General features: G+C 54.7%; 1 protein-coding gene across 3 annotated transcripts in view; it reads right to left on the bottom strand.

The window, feature by feature from the left end:
* Positions 1-19,002, bottom strand: part of PCDH1 (protocadherin 1) — a 57,103-nt gene that overhangs the window by 11,570 nt on the left and 26,531 nt on the right. For all 3 annotated transcript variants that reach the window (XM_066559869.1, XM_066559867.1, XM_066559870.1), the window contains exon 4: positions 16,097-16,316. In XM_066559869.1, coding sequence (XP_066415966.1) covers positions 16,097-16,316 — 220 coding nt within the window. The remainder of the gene's footprint in view (positions 1-16,096; positions 16,317-19,002) is intronic.

Below are 19,002 nucleotides of genomic sequence, written 5' to 3'. Positions count from 1 at the left end.
GCCCACAGCCCAGGTGCCCTTCCCAGCCCTCTGGTGTGCTTCACTCTCAGCTGCACCTGGGTGAGGGACAGGGGGTGGCCCTGGTGGCACCGGGTCCTGGGGAGCTGCCAGTCCATATTACCACAGGTTGGTGACACACAGTGCTCCTCCTACCCTGTGTCCCCAAGTGCCCAGCTCTCAGAGAATCACTGGGCGTGGTCCCAGAGGGGCTGGAAACCTGAGCCATGGCAGGACTGTGCCCTATGGGGCTGGGGACAGTCCCCCCAGCCAGCAGGGACATGGCACAGCAAGCAGCAAATGCTTCTTCCAGCAGGAGCAAAGCACATAATCCTTGAGCTTTGAAAGTGCCTGAGCCTGTGAGAGGCCAGGTCTGATCCTCCCTGACCTGTCCCCTCTGCCCCGGGCTGGGGGGAGCACAGAGGATCCCCTGCAGCCCCATCCCACCCAAACCATGGCATTGCACCCTGGCATCCCTGGGGCTGGCCTGGCACCCTCCTCCTGCTGCATCCCCGTGCTCACCCAGCCCCTGCAAGGGTTAATCTGCCTCTCCAGAGCTTCTCAAAGCTAATTAGAAAGAGACTGGGCAAGTGTGGTGGCAGACACCACTGCACTTATCTCCCCACTTCCGGGGCTCTGCCCTTATCATTTAATTAAAGCTGCAGCCTGCTGCCCTGGCTGCCAGCAGCTCATCACCGAGGGCACTGGAGCTTGAGGCAGCCTCTGCCAGCTCGCCAGGAAGAGCAGGAGAAGGCAGGAACAGGCCCTGGGAAGGACAATCAAAGGGAGAGAAGATAGAGGAAGAGTCCCGGTGTGCTGGCTGGGACTGGGGAGGCAGTGAGGGACCCCAGAGTGCCAGCCCTGTGCCAGGCATGGGGGGATGTGGGGACAGCTCTGCTCCAGGGGGACCTGGGCAGTGTCACAGCCTGGGAAGGAGTCAAGGAAAGGCCTTGAGGGGAGGCACTTCAGACTGGTTCCATCTCCCAGATCCCCAGAGCAGCTCTCCCACAGAATCCCAGGATCACTGAGGTTGGAAAAGCCCTCCAGGATCACTGAGTCCAAGCTGTGCCTGATCCCCACCTTGTCTGCAGCCCAGAGCACTGAGTGCCACTCCCAGCCCTTCCTTGGACACCGCCAGGGATGGGGACTCCAAACCCCCCTGGGCAGCCCCTCCCAATCCCTGAGCCCCCTTTCCATGGGGAAATTCCTCCTGGTGCCCACCCTGAGCCTGCCCTGGCCCAGCCTGAGGCCGTTCCCTCTGCTCCTGTCCCTGTTCCCTGGAGCACAGCCCGGCCCCCCCGGCTGTGCCCTCCTGGCAGGAGCTGTGCAGAGCCACAAGGGCCCCCTGAGCCTCCTTTGCTCCAGGCTGAGCCCCTGCCCAGCTCCCTCAGCCTCTCCTGGGGCTCCAGCCCCTTCCCAGCTCCGTTCCCTGCCCTGGACACGCTCCAGCCCCTCCAGGGCTCTCTGGCCACGAGGGCCCAGAACAGGACACAGCCCTCGAGGTCCCCCAGCAGTGCCAGCACAGGGGACAGGCCCTGCCCTGCTCCTGCTGTCACACTGGTTTTGATCCAGGCCAGATGCCCATGGCCTCCTTGGGCACCCCTGGGCTCCCAGCAAGGCTCCCTCAGGTGCACCCTGACCCCAGCATCTCAGAGCAGAGCCACCCTCCTTTCTCAGCCACACCCCCAGCTGACACTGAGGTACCAACCTGAAATTTTCCAAACTTTGCTGGATTTCTCCAAAACTGAGGCTGCCAGCAACTTGAACTCTGCAAGTCCTTTGAGCCCCAAAGGCCACCTCTGAGCTGATACCCAGACCCTGGAGAAATGACTTCTTTTTCCTCCCAGAGGAAAAGGACAATCCCTGCCATGCTGAACCCAGCTTCCCAAAGAAACCTGGGGAGCACAGAGCACTGGGAAATGTCCAGCAGGGAGGGAGGCCACCGAGCAACTGAGGGGTGTGGACCAGGGAACAGCATGGGTGTCCATGAAGCAATGGCAGCAAACCCTGGCCTCTCCCCAAAAGAGAACACGGATCACAGGACCATGGAATCACAGAGTAGTTTGGGTAGGAAGGAACCTCAAAGCTCATCTTGTTCCCTGCCACGTGCAGGGACACCTTCCACCATCCCAGGCTGCTCCAAGCCTGGCCTTGGACACTGCCAGGGATTCAGGGGCAGCCACAGCTGCTCTGGGCAACCTCAAGGCCTCACCACCTTCACAGGAAAGATTTTTTTCCCTAATATCCAATCTAAGCCTCCTGTGTCAGTTGGAATCAATTCCCCCAATGGATAACCCTGGGAATGCTGTTGTCTGAAGGCCACGCAGGGCAGTGTGGGCACAGCTCCCCAGGGATGTGTTCTGAGGTACATTCAGAGCACATTTTGGGACAAGCAGCCCCCAGCTGCTGCTGGCAGCTCCCATGGCAAATCCCACCTCTCCCTCCCCAAGCGTGGTTAAGCTAATGGATCTTGAAAGGAAATTTTAATAATCACTTTGTTAGCAGGGCTGAGGCAGCACGGCTTGTTCTCCAAAACTAGCTGGAACAGCTCAGCTAAAACTCATGAAAAACAGAAAGAGAAATCAACCTGAGGGAAACCCAGCATGGAAAATTGAAGCTGTGGTGCTGGAAAGCAGCTGAGGCGATAAGCCATCGGAAAGGAGCCTGTGCAGCACAAAATGTCAGCGCTGAGGCTGTGCAGGGCAGGATCCTCACTGCAGAGCTGCTCCAGAGGCACAGCCTGGCTGGAGCCAGGGAGCACATCCTGACCCCCTCCTCCTTTTCCTGCTGCCTCCTCCTGTGTGCCCGGCACACCCTGAGCACCAGGAGCCAGAGCTGTGCTGGGAACGGGAGCACCAGCCAGGGAGGGGCTGGGAAAGGGGCTCAGATGGAGAAAAGGAGGTTCAGGGGACACTTTGTGGCTCTGCACAACTCCCTGACACGAGAGGAAATCAGGAGCTGCTCCCAGGATGAGTGGGCTCCAGCTGCAGCAGGAGAGGTTCAAGCTGGACATCAGGGAACATTTCTTCCCAGAGGAATGGTCAGAGCTGTCCAGGGCAGTGGTGGAGTCACCCTGGAGGGATTTCAAAGCCGTGTGTGTAGCTATGATATTTTCTGAAAAATCTTTTCTTTAAGATTTTTTCTCTTGAGAAGCTGAGAGGCCTCAGGAACAAAATGCAAAGAATGGTTATCTGCTGCTGTGGAATGCAACAGGTGCATCTGGGATTGGTCTCATGGGGTTGTTTCTAATTAATGGCCAATCACAGTCAGCTGGCTCAGACTCTCTGTCGAGACACAAGCTTCTGTTATTATTTTTCTTTTTCTATTCTTCTGATGAAATCTTTTTTTCTATTCTTTTAGTATAGTTTTAATGTAATATATATCATAAAATAATAAATCAAGCCTTGTGAAACATGGAGTCAGATCCTCATCTCTTCCCTCATCCTCAGACCCCTGTGAACACTGTCTCACATGTGGATGTGGCACCTGGGGACAGGGGTTAGTGGTGGCCTTGGCACTGCTGGGGGAATGGTTGGACTTGATGATCTCAGATTTCCAACCTTAATTCCACGATTCTGTGCAAAGGGTGGTCCTCTCCCACCCCCTGCTCATGTCCTAATCACACAAGCTAGTATTAACAGGCAATAATTGGATTATTTTTCATTAATTTTCAGCACGGCCAGGCCTCTCATCTCACCTACAGCCACGGGGAGCACTCCAAGGAGCACCAGTTCATGCACACAGGGATTTGGGAATCCCAGCCTGGCTTTGTGAATCCTCTCCAGTGTTTGCTCCTTGGTGGCTGCCTCTCATTGTTCCCGGGTATTAAAGCTCTTGTGTCAAGGAGAAAAGAAGTGGCGTTTGCATGTCTGCCTTTGAACAAAACCATTGTTCAGCTCCATCAACAATTTAATAATCCTTCCCTGGCAGGACAATGGATGGGGGGAAATGGTGGGTGCAGGGGGGCCGGGAGCCACAGAGCCAAGTGCTGTTCCTGGCCTTTGAAGTCAAGGAGGTGTTTAAGTGACAAAAACCCCACAAGTTTATGAAAAGGGCTCCTCTCAAGGAGGGGATCTGCAAACAAAGGGAACCGAGACCACTCGGAGGGAAGCAGAGCAGGGAGAAGGAAGAGCCCTTGGAAGAGAGTCAAGCCAAACCCCAAGGAAACCAGAGGAAATGACAGTGTGGATTTGCATGTGGACGCTTTGTTTCCTTGCCACGGATCTTTCCTGGGCTGCTTCCGAGGCAAGGGAGCACCCTCGGATCACTGCAGCTCCTTCACAGCCTGTCCTGAGCCTGTCCTGCAGACGCCCAGGGGGAAGGGGCAGATCCCTGCCGGAGTTTTTGGTGGCTGTGGGAAGGATCAGGGGACGGGCACTCAGTGCAGGGTGAGGCTCTTGGGCTGTGCTGTCCCTGCTGGAGGCACACACAGCCCTGGATCCCAAACCCAGCCCTGGGGAACCAAACCCACCTGAAATCCAACGCACAGCACTCCTGGGAGCATTGGAGCAGGGATACAGCCAGGGAACCCTGCGGGAAGGATCCCACATCAAATGGGGCCGTTTCTCTGCCGATTGCTCTGAGATCCAGAGCCCCAACCCCTGGGCTGCCCAGCCCCTTTCTCTGCAGTGCAGCCGTGCCACAAAGCAGCTGAAAACGCTCCTTATTGACGCCTCCAACGCCCACAGACTGCGAGGCTGAAAATCTGCAGTGGGAGCACCACGGGGAGAGGGTTTGTGGCTGGCACGTGGCAGGAGCAGCAGCGGTCACATCCTCCTGTGGTGCAGGCAAAATTCACCCCAAGGAATCAACCCCGGGGCTTGAATTGCAGCATTTGCCCTCCTGCTGTGATTCCCCACCAAGCACTGAAAGGATCTGCTGCCCTAATGGCCAGGATTGGGGAGAAATCCCCTTCTCAAAATGGTCAGGATAAGGGAGAAATCCCCTTCTCTGATGGCCAGGACTGGGGAGAAATCCCCTTCTCTAATGGCCAGGATTGGGGAGAAATCCCCTTCTCCTGGAAAAGCATGAGGGATCAGCATCAAAGCATCCATCTGAAGGAGCAAACACGGGATATGGGGATGTTTAGGAACAGGGCAGCCTGGTGATGGCTCATTTGGGAAAAAACCCTGATCCTGATGAATTTTGCTGTGCCCTGTGTTTGTTTTTAGGATGGCAGCAAGAAGCCCTTGCGGGAATGCAGGGAAAAGACAGAAAATCGCTTCCAATAGGGAATATCAACCTCCAGCTACCCCTGGGTGCTGCAGTTTACAGGCTGCTGGAGGAGAGATGCAATAAAGTTTGCACCACTCGAGGGAGGCCTGCCAGAGGCAGTCCTAAAGGCTGCCATGAATAAAACACGCTTTAAAGAGCCAGCGAGGATTACAAAATCCTGAAACCCAGGCGGGACAAGCGGGATGCATCATCCCCCCCGCGTCAGAGGGAGATGTGCTCAGAGCACAGCACCAGGGAGGATGAGCATGAGAAGATTTGGGTTTCACAATCCAACAGTGATGGATGAAAATTTCCAGAATCGGTCCACGGGCATAATTTTTTGCAGTTATTTTTCCAAAGGGAGGAGACGGCAAGAGCAGGTCTGCTCCTCATGCGAGGGAAAATCCGTGTGCGGCAGGCATGGAGCAAAGCAGCGTCTGTGCCCAGGTACAGAGCTCCGAGGGAGCCGCGATTGGAGAGGTCCCGGCCAGCAATTGACCCTTTGAAGGAAGCCGTACATCATCATTAAAGAGCTCCACATCCCGGGGGGCCCGGAGGCGAAACAACCCCGGCGCTGCTGCACCGGTGTGGGAGCAAATAGGGCTCAGGGAATGACAAATGGAATACGCGGGGGCGGCAGGGTTTACCTGCGGCCCCAGCACGGGAAGGGCTTGGGATCTGCTCCTCAGGGAAGCTGATAGGGGAACAATAGCCTGCAAGTGGCATTGTTTGCAGGAAAGGCGAGATATTTGCCTTTTCTCACTGATGTTGCTGCATCTCTGTGGGGGCCCCTTCCTGTGTGGCTTATAAGCAGCAAGACGCCAGACGTGGAATACAAAAATTCCTTTGGCTTTGATTCGTTTTCTTTCTGGATAGAGTCAGCTTTACTTTTGTCAAGATCCCTGTTGTCTGGGTAATTTCATCTAGAGATCCTCAAGGAGCAGAGATCTCCACATCACTCCGAGTTTAATATCTCAGTTTGAGCTGGCATATATTCCAGCAATAATTTATACAGCTGAAGAAGGGGGAAAAAAATAAAAGATTACTTCTGTCTAATTGGCATTACACTAATTACCAGCAAAATACATCAGGCAAATATCACATCTCCTCACTCTCTGTCATTTTGCATTCCCTGCTCCATTTTCTCTTTCCTCGGCAGCGATAAAACAACACGACAGCCATTCCAACATCCCTGAGCAGGGAGCACATCCTGACCCCCTCCTCCTCCTCCTCCTGCTGCCTCCTTGGTCCCTCACGTCCAGGCAGGTTGTACTAACCCAGACACACGCAGCTGACTGAGAACTGCTGTTCCCAGGAACCTGTGCATTCCAGCACCCTGCTCTTCCCTGCTGCATCCCTTCCCCAGCCTCTCCCATGCTCCTGGTCCAGAGGGTTCATCCCTGGAAGAACATTTTACACCTGAGTGATACAGAACACAGACTACAGGAGAGTCACAGGTTTCACCCATGGGCCACCTGAGCTGATTTCTTCCTGAATTCACAGCATCCCTGCCAGTCTCCCCCAGATTATTGGGAAAATGATGTTATTTTAGCCCAACACCAGTCTCACACCAGATAAAGGTGCCAAGGGTAAATCCAAGCACGTCCAAGAGCTACCACGAGCAGAGTCCTCATCATCCAGCTCATTCTGACGTGAGCTCCCTGCCAGACAAGAGCCCTGGAACAGAGCACTTTGGAGGGATCCTTCCCTGTTCTTGTCCCCCAAGCCCAGGAATGAGGTCTGGATGTTTGTTTTTGGGGATACAGCCCTGGAAGGAGCCTCCAGGTAGGGCTTGGTGTCCATAGCACCCTGGGAGGTTCCACGCTCCCACCAGTGAGGTTCAGCCCTCAGGACTGAGGCTGAAATGCCTCACAAGGATTATTTGGGAGCCTCGTACCCCATTCAGAGGCACAACCTCCTCTCCACCCCACTGGGGACAACACACACAGACGATGTCCCTGCGTGTCTCTGCTGGGAAAATGAAGCCTTACGACCATCAACACATAAATTCCCCCATTCCTGCTCATTGGAAGCTTCTTGTCCTGCTCAGAGGAGCTGGAAAGGGAGCCCAGCTCCAGCAACACTGGCCAGGGAACAAGGACCGAGCCCCACGTGGCCTCTGTTGTGTTCCTGAGCAAAGCGTGGCTGGGAAATGAGCCCTGGATGCTGGCAGGGAATGGAGCCCTCGGGAAGGAGAGGCAAACGCAGGGGCTGCCACGGTTTGATAACCTCTGAGGCACAGCAGCCTGGCCCTGGATGGCTCAGCACATCCATGACTAATGGCAGATTTATGGAGTGTCCTCTCCACCGGGGAAGCAGAGTGCCGGCGTTCCAGCCACTTAACGGAGGGGACTTCAAACCAGGATGGATGAGAGCCCGTGGGAAGGAGACAGGAAGAGAGATTCTTTAATGGTGACAGCACAAAGGAGCAAATCCCAGGGAAGAGCCAACAACTGAGACTGACACCTGACCTGTCTCAACAGCAAAGCTCCCATTGATTTCACCGGGGACAGGGATGAATCCCTTATCCTCTATCTCCTGCCGGCGAGAGGGATTTTCCATGTGAGGGATCCACACCTGACCGATCCTTCAAACTCAGCCACCTGCTATTTTTATGAGAAAGAAGCTGCGGTGTGGAGTCCACGAGAAGCTCAAATGGGAGAGTTTGTAAGCTCCTCTGGCATTAAGTTTAAATCCCACGCTAATGCAGGTCCCTTGCACGGGCAGAGGCACTGCCAGGCAGGTTTATGGAGACATTCCGGAGCATTGGGAGGCAGATAAAGGGGAATAACTGCGGTAGATCACACAGGAGCTGGAAATGGCACGTCAAATTACTTCAAAAGGAGCTTTCTAAGGAAGCAGGTCTTTGAAAACAACAAATAGTCTGGGGCTGCTGAGGGATCCTGCCTGTCTGTTGCTTTTACACTCGGTGGCTTTTTCTGGTTTAGACGTGTTCTAAAGCTGAATGCCAAGCTCAGAATCCCTGCCTCCCGCAGAAACCCGGCTTCCTGCAACTTCAGCTCTTTGTGGAGCCACAGAGCAGGCAGGGTGGGAAAACTGCTCTGTCTGGAGGGCAAAAATGGCCAAAAAAATGTGACCCAGCAAAACCTCAGCCTGGTCACTCCCCTGTCCAGCTGACCATGGAGCTGTGCTGGTACAGCAGCATGGCCCAGGGACAGGGGTGAGCCAACCAGGAGGGACAGGAGGGACCTGCCTATTCTGCTCCCAAAACACACAGAGTGTTGTGGCTCTATTCTCTGTAGGAGAACTCATCATTGCCATTCCTGGCTGTCCCCCACCTGTCTGAAGAAATGGCAGCAAGTCCCAAGTTCAAGCGTGCATTTTAAAATGGGCTGGGAAACACAAAAGAAGAGCCTGAAGCAGCTTCACCCAACCCCTCACTCCAAGGAAATGTCCTCCCTGGAGAGGAACGTGGGACAAGCAAAGAAGGGCCCCACCCTCCCATTCCCATTGCAGATCTAATTTGGAAAACTCTTCCTGGAGCCGGGTTTAACGAACCCGAGCTGAAGACATGAATAGTTGGAGGCTGACGTAAACTATTTTTGGAAAATCGACTTTCTACCAAAGAAGGGATGTTGAGATTTGGCCCAGAGATAAGAATAGCTGTGCATGACCATTTGCATGGGCATTTGCATCGGAATTTGCAACCATTGCCAGGGAAAAGGAAAATGCCAAGTCCTGTGTGGGTTGGGTTCCTGTTTTAATGTCACTAGGGCCATGTTCTGCCAGGTGAGGACCTCTTCCCAGGCCTGCTGAGGTGGAATGTGATGGAAAACATGCCTGCCTTGGACTGGAGGGGTTCCATGACACAGTTTGGCCTCTCTTGTTGGGAAGATGGGAAATCCTCCCTTCCCTGGGGCAGAAGAAGGCACCTTTTCTCAGCGAGTTCATTTATAATTCTTAGCTAAAACCTTCCACATTCCCATCTGTGTGTAGCTGATTCCCCTAAGGAAAGTCTCAACGTTTGCCATGGAGCTGACCAAGCCCAAGAGTGGTTCCAAGGAGCGGGGTGAGGTTGGGGTCAGCAGCTCCCAGCTGGTCCCCAGGCCTGGGGTCTCTGCAGGATTGCCCAGAAAATCCACACAACGAGGGCAGGGTCACCTCCCCATGCACAGGGACAGGAGCATCCTGGGGAGGGCTTCCGGAGGGAAAGAGGAATAAAGATTAGGAGAAATGATAGAATTTTCTCCACCCAGTAAATTCAGAGCAGGAGGAATGTGATGGACATAACACAAGCGAGAGGGCATTCGTGGATTTCCACCGGTTTGCCAAAGACAGTGAGGGAATGGAAGAGATCCCAGCCCAGCCCAGGATGGGAAGGACCAGCAAGAAACTCCCAAAATCCAACCTTGAATGCAGCAGGCACACACAGAGCCATGGGGACCTGGAGATGCTCCAAGAGAAGGCACCTTCCCACTGAAATACAGAGTTTTTGTCTCTTGGGCGTTGACTCCGAGTGACTGCACTGCCTGGACCTTTCACAATCACACCACGTGGGCTCAGGGACAGAAAGGGGGGGAAAAAAGCAACCAGAATCCAACAGGGAAATTTGGGTTCTACAAATAACTCCTCTAAAGATTTCCAGGATCCACCAAGGATCTTTGGAGAATTCGAGGACAGCCTTATGTGTGTGCTAGCACATAATCCTGGGAGGCAGGAGAGGCAGATAAATTATTGCAGCTATTTTGGACAACGTCTGAAGCGAGGAGCAGCCTTCTTAGAAGGTCTTGAGAGGATTAAAGGCAGTGTCTGGGAGCAATGTGCTTGCTCCTGGGGCAGGGGAACAGCGTCCCCTGTTTACCCCGGCCTGCTGGGGACAATTAAGGAAGGTCACCTGGCTGGCTGGCAGGACAAGCGCCCTGCCCTGAGCAGCTCTGGCGTCAGCGTCTGCCCAGACACAGCCACTGGAAAACATGGAAAATAAGGAAATAGGGCTGGAATTACAGCTCAGGCAGAAATGTTGAAACTGGGATGGGGTAATCCAGGGCCATTTGTGATCTGCTGGATGTTGTCTGTCCTGATAAAAATCTTTTCCCAGCAGTGATTAAGCAAACCAGGAGCCGGTTTTGGGAATGAACCAACATTAAGTGTGGAAAGGAGAGAAGCTCCCAATTTCTTCTGCAGAAGAAGAGGATCACTGAGGGACCCAGAAAGAATTTTCAGAGTCAGATGATGAGCAAAACACGGTCACAAAGAATGTGGACACCCTAAACCCGGGCAGCAGTGGGAGCTGCTGGTCAGGACAAAAGGAATTCCAGCCCTGAAGTGTTAAAAAGGGTGAAGATCAGTAACAAAAACCCCAAACCCACAATGTCTCAGCTGGAGAGGAGTCCAAGCAGCAGCCAGGCCTGAGCCCAGCTGGGCAGATGTGTGACCTGCTGGATTCCAGTCAGCAAAGACCAGGAATGGCACAGATCTAAGTGGAATCCCACATCCCAGACAAAGCCCACTCCAAAGCATCCCTCAGCCTCTGCAACAAAGCAGAAGTGCTGCATGGTACATTTGAAAAAAAACAAAAACAATTCCACAGACTGCAAATGTGCCTGGAACTCTTTCTGCAAGACAAAAGGGACATTTAGAGATAATGTAGGAAAAAGAGAATAGATTTTAAGATCTAGAGGAGTCTCTGTGCCAGGGAGGAGACAGAATGTAATTTTTTTGTCCCATCTGTTGGCTGCAAGGAATTGAACAACAATCGCAGTGAGAACCTTAAAAAGCAGCTCATGACTGGCACTAAAGCAGAGGCAGGAGGCAGTGACTGCCCAGGGCTGCAAATCCATCCTTGTGGTGAGCAGGAAAAGAGAATGGTCAGCTCAGGAGTACTCTGAGCCATCCACTTTCTCAAGGAGCACAAAACTGGGGGTGCTCAGCATTGAGAAAACTCCAGGGAGAGCTCAGAGCCCTTCCAGGGCCTTCCAGGAGAGCTGGAGAGGGACTGGGGACAAGGGATGGAGGGACAGGACACAGGGAATGGCTCCCACTGCCAGAGGGCAGGGATGGATGGGATATTGGGAATCAGGAATTGTTCCCTGGCAGGGTGGGCAGGCCCTGGCACAGGGTGCCCAGAGCAGCTGGGGCTGCCCCTGGATCCCTGGCAGTGCCCAAGGCCAGGCTGGAGCAATCTGGGATAGGGAAAGGTGTCCTTGCCCATGGCAGGGGGTGGGACTGGATGGGCTTTAAGGTCCCTTCCAAGCCAAACCATTCCACAATCCCTGGCACTGCAGGGTGCACACACAGCCAGGTGCAGCCACGTTTCCATGCCATGGTGACACTGTGAACACAAACACTCCCAGACACATCATCCCTGCACCTGGCGCTGCTGTGGATGTCACCAAGTGCTGCTGGGGGGCTGTGGGACATCACCTGGACACATCCAGCCCACCAAAAGCTTGAGGGCAAATTGGAGACCATGCAGAGAGGAAAATGAGCCGGAGGAACGGAAGGCTTGAACTATAATCAGAAATTAGCAAAGAGGAGGAGGGAAACTTCTCGCCAGGCTGCCTCTGCAAGGGTTGCCAAAAAGCACCACACACATCCAAGATGTGCCAGATGTTGCTGCTGCCCAGGAATGAGGCTGCAGGTCTGTGGTGGTGGCAGGAGCAGATGGCAATGGCTGGGAGGAGCGCGAGGAAGGGTGGGAGGAAGGAAGAGACACCCAGCTGCCAAAATCCCTTGCCTTGGCTCTGCTCACGGGGAGGGACTTGACTCAGTTTTCTTTCAGAGATCTTTAAATGTTGAGTTGCCTGAATGGGATCTCTGAGTACGCACCAGGAGAGGGAATTCTGGGGAATTGTGGGACTCGGTGGGAAGAAATGGGAGGAGCTGAAGCAGAGTTTAAGCGTAAACTGGTGAAACTGGGGGCAGAGAGGACCTTCCACTGGGAGGCCTCACCTGGGGTCTCACACACTGGGCTAACCAAGTGGGAAATTCCTAAAGGGATGCTCCCAGCAGAATCACAGGCTGGGATTTCATGGCCGTGCCACACACAGATAAAGACAAGCTGCTCCTTCTTCCTTTGCAAAGCATCCCTCTAAATCTTCCCTGAAACAAAGCAAAACCTGGACAGGGGGGTTTTATTGAGCCCAGCAGCCAAACCTGGGAAGTGGAATCTCCATCCATCCACTCCAGCTGTGCTGAGGTGTTGGGAGGGGCCCGGACAGCACCAGGAAAAGGCTGGGCTTAGCAAAGCCTGAACCAGGCAGGAGAGCTTCAAACCAGCTCTGCCACAAAGTCCCAAAGCCAAGCTCTGCTCCCACCTCAGATGTCAGCAGCAGCCTGGGCTTTGGTATCTGGGAGCAGCTGGATTCCTGCCTCGTGCCTCTGGAACACCAGGATCCCAGCACAGAGAGGGAGGAGCTGCCAGCTCATCCAGGGTCACCCAGAGGGAGCAGCGACCTCCGAAAAATGCAAATTGCAATTTTCTATTTCATTCCCCACCTATGGCGGAGTTGCTTCCCTGGAACTGTGACGATAAACTCATGAACATCTGGGAAGTGCAGATCCTACGGCACAGAGAGTGTTGGGAAAGCTCATGAGGTGGTTGTAAATTCCATACTCGGAGCACAGTTGTAACTGCATGCATTGAAAATGGCATGGGGTCCCCACTTTAAATAACAGCCATAAAACAGATTTTGGGGGTGGAAAAACACGAATCAGGAATGCTTCATCCAATAAAACACAATCTCAGATATATTTGCACCACACAGGGAGAGAGGGAAAACAAGCTCCGTGTAACAATTCCTAAATTTCTCATATTTGGTCCTGAAATCCTGTGAAATTCCCTCGATGGCTGCTGGAGAGTGATGGGCACTGTCCCCATCCAAGCCCTCCATGCATTATGGCAGGGCAGAGCCTCCATGGAGCACCAGCATTCCCAGGCTCCTTCCAGCCAAAGCAAATCTGGGATCCGGGGGGAACAGATGTCTTTGGGAAAAGCACCGGGTGGCCAAGTGGGAGCCTGAGCTTCATTCCCAGCTGAGCAGGCCCCACCAAGGTGGGGAACAGCACAGGGAAATGTTGGGGAGGAAACAGTGGGCAGAGAGGGAAAATAGCAGGGATGACAAACGCCTGGGATGACTGAGGAGCTGCCACGTCAGTGCCAAGCTCCTGGAGAAGTCTTCACCAGAACCAGCGTAATTCCTCCTGCAAAGGGCCTGGCTCAGCCCCTGCAATACAGCATTTTACTGCAGTCTGCACAGCAGAAAGGGTCCAAAAAAGGAGGACACTGAGATGTGTGTTAATCAAGTGAAGAACCATCTACAAAGAAAAGGCATGGATCTGTCTTCCAGTTGAAACGCTATAAATAGCCTTGCATACTTGCTTATCAGATTGGTTCGGCTGCAGGGATAATCTCCTGGAGAAAGCAATGGAAGCCCTGTTATGTTGGATATTTATAACCAGATGAAAGCTGAGAAAATGCACAGTGGTGTCAGCCTGGTGCTCGTGCCGCGGGATGGGGGTGCGGCATCCAGCGCGGCTCCACGGTTTAACAGAAGGTCAGGAACAGCTCAGTCTGCCCAGCTCCCCAAAAACCCAACATCTGACCTCTCTGAGGGGCTGGGGATGCCCATGGAGCCAAGGCAAGGACATGGCGGGACAGTCCCCAAAAGGTCGTGATGGTCCCACATCACTGGAGAGCCTTTGCAGGAAACAAGTCATGATCCTTCTCGGGACTAACAAGGTCTGGCTGGAGGCACAGATGTGGATGTGCCACACCCCGGGCAGGGCACAGAGCAAACACAACTCTGCTGAGCTGCTCTAACACCCCAGTGCCTCCTAATCCCCAAATGGCCTGTCCCAGTGCCAGGATGCCCTCACAGTCTGCTTAGAGGATCACGACCCTGAGCCCAGCTCCTCAGGTCCCCCCTGAACGGCTGTGCCAGATTATCTGCAGAGCACCAGCACCAGCTCGGGATAATACTGGGGGATTCCAAGAGCCTTGAGCTGCCATGGCCTCTGCACCCAACAGGATGTCCTCCAGCGCCAGGACAGATGCTGGAGCCCCTGGAGCCTGATTCCCAACCACTGCCATGGAAGGGAGCCAAGGCAGGACGTTCTGGGGATGGAGAGCGGAGCAGGGCTGTGGTTATTCCTGGGAGCCTCCGCAGGGTCTGTACCACCCCGGGATCTGGTGGTGGCTGGGTGTGGGGTGATTCCCGCTCTCCTGGGAGGTGAGCACACACAGGGCACCCTGTGCCAAGGCAGGGAGCTGGTTTGTAGGGCAGGTTTGTGATGCTGTGGGCAGGCAGCCATCCCTGGCAGCTCCAGGCAGTGTCCCCTGGCCTTCCTCAGCTCTGCCCATCCAGCTGGGCACACAATGAACATTCCAAGGAATATTCCAAGACAACCCTCTCTGCCCTCCAACTTCCAGGTGCTCCTCTCTCTCCCCTCTTTGTACTTTCAGCCCTGCTCCTCCCTCATCATCCCCGAGTTTCCTGTCACATTCCAGGGCTCAACCTTTCCTCTTCCAGGTCCATCAGCCCCACTACCTCGCCGTGTCCATCAGCTCATCCATGGGGCATCTCCTTGCTCACCACCCTTCCAGCCTCTCTTCCAAGTACTGTTACTGAGTGCCAAGGCTCCAGGAACTGCTCCAAACTGCTCTTCCCAGGTGACTGACTGGCACTTTTGGGGAGAAAGTCATCTGCACAGCACTCATGGACAGAAGGGTGCAACAGATGGATTTGGGAACCCCTCCACGCCTCGCTCCAATGGTTGTAACACAGAGAACTCCAGTGTTACTCCAGGAATAACCCGGGAATTGGGAAGGGATGTTCCACTAGACCTGTCCATTTCCACAACAGAGGGACCCAGCAGGTTTGCAGCTCCCTAAAAACCGTCTGAACGCACACTCAGCCATCTTCCCACCACACACACACCTGTCCCAAAGCCAAGGATGCTCCAAGAAACAGGAGGAGACTTCAGGAGAACCCTCTGCCACCTGCTCCTCTTCCCTCCCAGAAGTTTCTTTGACCCTGCCACCTCCACAGCCACCTCCCCTGGGGACACAAGCACAGAAGGCAGCAGGTACAGGAGAGACGATGTTATGTGCACAGCCAGAGCCAAATCCAAGGAAGCAATGGGAGCTGGCCAGAGAAGACAGCTGGGGGGGTGGGTGGGCTGCAGCCAGGGGGGCAGCACGGGGGCAGCATGAGCAGCACGAGCGCGGGGAAGCAGCTCTCTGGTGGTGACACCACAGACACCTCCAGGGGTTCTCAGGGAAAGCTGGACCCCACTGGGAGGTGACCTGAGGGGCAAGGTGAAGGGACATGTCGCTCTGGGGTTTGCCACCACCACCACCATGCTCAATGAGCCTCCGCTCCACGGATCTCCTGAGCCCAGCCTGTGCCACTAAACCTGCTCTGCGCCCTGGAACCCCCATAGCTCTGACCCCAAACACACACGGGGAGCTCCAGCACACCCCAATCCCCCTGAGGTGGGGGTGGGCAACCATGGGAGCCCTGAGTGCAGCACACGAGCTCCCCATGGGCTGGGATACAGCCCCTCTGCTCGCCCCTGTGCTGCCATCTCAGACCACAGTGTTGGGCCAAATCCACCTGTCCCTGCCACACCCACCTGCTTCCTGCCACACCCATCTCCTGCCACCCACCTGTCCTGTGCCCCACCCACCTGTCTCCTTGACTCCTCCCAGACCTCCCCTCCCTCACCCACCTGTCCCCTCCCCACCCCTCTTGCTGGTCTCTTGCTCTGAGCCTCCCCTCTTCTCCATCCTCCCATCCCCACCCAGCCGAGCGTGTCCCAGCCGAGCTCCCACGTCACCCGCACCGGGGACAGGGATCATGGAGGACCAGAAGCCTCGGGGACAGGTGCCAGGGAGGGGACAGGCGCGAGGGCGGGCACGTACCATTCTCGGGGTGCTCCATCTCCCCGATGCTGCCATCGGGCGTGGTGCGCTCGTAGTGGTCCTCGGGCAGGGCCAGGGGCCCGATGCGGGGCCCTGATGAAGATTTGCTGCTGGGGGTCTCGGATTCCTCCAGCCCGCTGTCGTAGTAGCTGTGCTGGGAGGGGTCCTGCAGGTCCTGAGCCTGGCTGGCTGCAGAGAACGTCACTCGGCGATGAGGTAACTGCAGACAAGAGAGAAGATGTTGCATCACCCACCTGACAGGTGAAGAAAAAGGGTGGGGTCATCCAACCTGAGCCCATCCTGAGCCCCCAGAGCCATCCTGGCAGACTCAGCACCAGGCTCCATCCCAGCCAAGCGCTCCCCATCACATGTAGGGAGCACACTTTGCATGGTCCCTGTGCTGCCCCAACCCATCACTCCCTCCACGGCTCTGTCCCAGCCTCGTCTGTCACCCAGGTGTCCCCTCCCATGTCAGGACAGCTCTGGAAAGGTTCCCCCATCAGCACAGCCTCCTGAATCACTGTCCCCACCCTTAACCAGGGCTCCCCACTTGGCAAGTTCCCAACACAACCCCAGAGCCTCCTGTGGCCAAGACCGCCCCAAAGCCTCTCCGATGGCATCACTGCCCAGCACAGAGCCACATCCTCCCTCCCCTGCCAGCCCCTGGCATGACCTCAGCTCCCATCCCCAGGATTCTCCTCCCAGGGTCACCTCGTTAAGCCTTTCCAAGACCCCACTTCACACTCTCCCTCCCCAGCCCTGCCTCACGCTCAGAGCAGCTCCCTGCCAGCAGCCATTAAGCCACATCATTATCCTGCTCCAAATCCTTCCACCAAATCCTTCTTTGGTGTGATTACCGAGGAGTGGAGTGGAGAGTTCAAGGGGCAAGAGAGGGGAATGAAACACAACCACCGAGAGCAAGAAAAAACCACCACAATGTTTCCCCACCAGAAACGTGGGGAAAAGGCCAAGACAGGAATTATTTGATGGGGAGCTGAAGGTGATGAGGTGAGAGAGGAGCCAACACAACGTTTAGGCTGAATACTGAATACCTTTTTCTGTGCTGGTGTCTTTCCTACAAATCAGTGGCAATCAGGCGTCCCACACACAGCGAGCACCGGCCAGGAAGGGGAAGGAATTGAGACGAACAGAGGGAAGGAACACAGAGGGAGCATTTAGATGAGCTGCTTTAAGGTTGGTTGGACCTGATTAAATTCACCACAGATGCTTAGAGACCTGATTTAAGTAACTTCAGAGCTGTTAGGGCTGCTTTTTTTTTTTTTTTCCCCAAGACTTTTTTTTTTTTTTCCTGAGGAATTTGTAGAGAATCAGGGAGCTTCCAGAAGACTGGAAGGGAGCTAAAATAGCGCCTGTCTTTAATGATGAGAAAAAAGAAGAGCTGGAGAATTATAAAACAGTTAGCTTAATTTCAGTTCCTGGAAAAATACTGAAGCAGATAAAAGAACTCTTTGTAAGTACCTACAAGATAACAAGGAAATGAGTAACAGCCACTGTAGGTTTGTCACAAACAAACATGTCAAGCCATTGAACTCCTTCCTTTGAAAAGACAGCAGGCCTCGTGGAGGGAGGAGGAGCAGTAAATGTTCTAGCTCGACTTGAGGAAGTTTTTTTTGACACTGTTTTAGCTGATTTTCTCATAAGTAATGCAAGCAAACAGCAGAGGTGCAGCACGGTACATCCCTGCCTGGGTAATGTGGGTGCAAATCATTTGGAAAGTGTTATTCCCGAAGGAATTACTGCAGACAGCCTTTTCAGCTGGGATCATGGATCAAATTAAAGCTCTGAGTTGTGTCCCGAATCCATTGCTGGGCTGTGTTTTCATTAGCTGCTGGCATGACAGATGTGGGGTGGGTCTGTCACATCTGCACCCTCGTGAGGAGCAGTCACAGCTGGCTGAGGATCACTGCAATCACAGGCTGGGGATCCACTCCTGCTGCCAGCCTCCCACCAAAAATGCATCAGTATTGGGAGGTGTGAACGGGCTGGGATGTGCCAGCTCTGCTGGGTGCCAGGAGGCTGAGCTGGGCACCAGTATTGAGGGGAGTGCCCCACTTCAGCAGAGAAGAACAGACAAGCAGTTGTTGGAAACCATGATGAAATATTTCAAAAAAAGAGAGAAATTGGTTCAGGGAAGAGAAGGTTAAGGGTGGCAAAGGCTGGAAAGGAAAAGCCTCTGCTTGGGACCACTGGCAGATGAGAAGGAGTGACCTCTACCTGCAGTGGGGAACACTGGGTTAATCACTGGGGCAAAAAACCCACACTGGTAGCTTTGGCCAGGTGCAATCACAGGATCATGGCAGGGTTTGAGCTGGAAGGGCCTTAAAGCTCATCTCATCCCACCCCTGCCATGGGCAGGCACCTTCCAGTAGCCCAGGTGGCTCTGAGCCCCATCCAGCCCAGCCTCGGACACTGCCAGGGTGGGGCACAGCACAGGGGGCACAGGATGGGGCTGCCAGAGCAGGGGGTGCAGCCCCTGCCATTAAGGTGAGCCCCTCCTGGGAGGGCTCTGCAGGAGCTGAGGATAAGGCGGCGCTGCCCAGGTGCCAGTGCCCCTCTGGAGTCCCCTCCCAGCCCACAGGGATCGAGTAAAGCCTGGCACTGCCCTCCCCCGGCCTTGCCCACCCAGCTGAAACCATTTCCTGCCTTGCCTGGCGCATCCCGAGCTCCTGCTTTCCCTCCGTGCTTGCACCAGCCCTGCCAGACCAGCCGGGCTCCTCGGGGTGCTGAGATTACACAAATCAACAAGGTCCCAAAGCCAGCCTGTGACAGCCACCATCCCCCCAGCCCGGGGGGCTCCATCCCAACAGCAGCGCTTTTACCTGAAAAACACCTCCTTTAAATGTCACCAGGCAGCCCTGGAAAGGGCTCCTCTCCCTGCAGGGCTC

This window comes from Molothrus aeneus, chromosome 15 (assembly GCF_037042795.1).
Source record: "Molothrus aeneus isolate 106 chromosome 15, BPBGC_Maene_1.0, whole genome shotgun sequence".
NCBI lineage: Eukaryota > Metazoa > Chordata > Aves > Passeriformes > Icteridae > Molothrus > Molothrus aeneus.
Note: the sequence above shows the minus strand (reverse complement) of the source record. Positions and strands in the feature narration are given on the sequence as shown.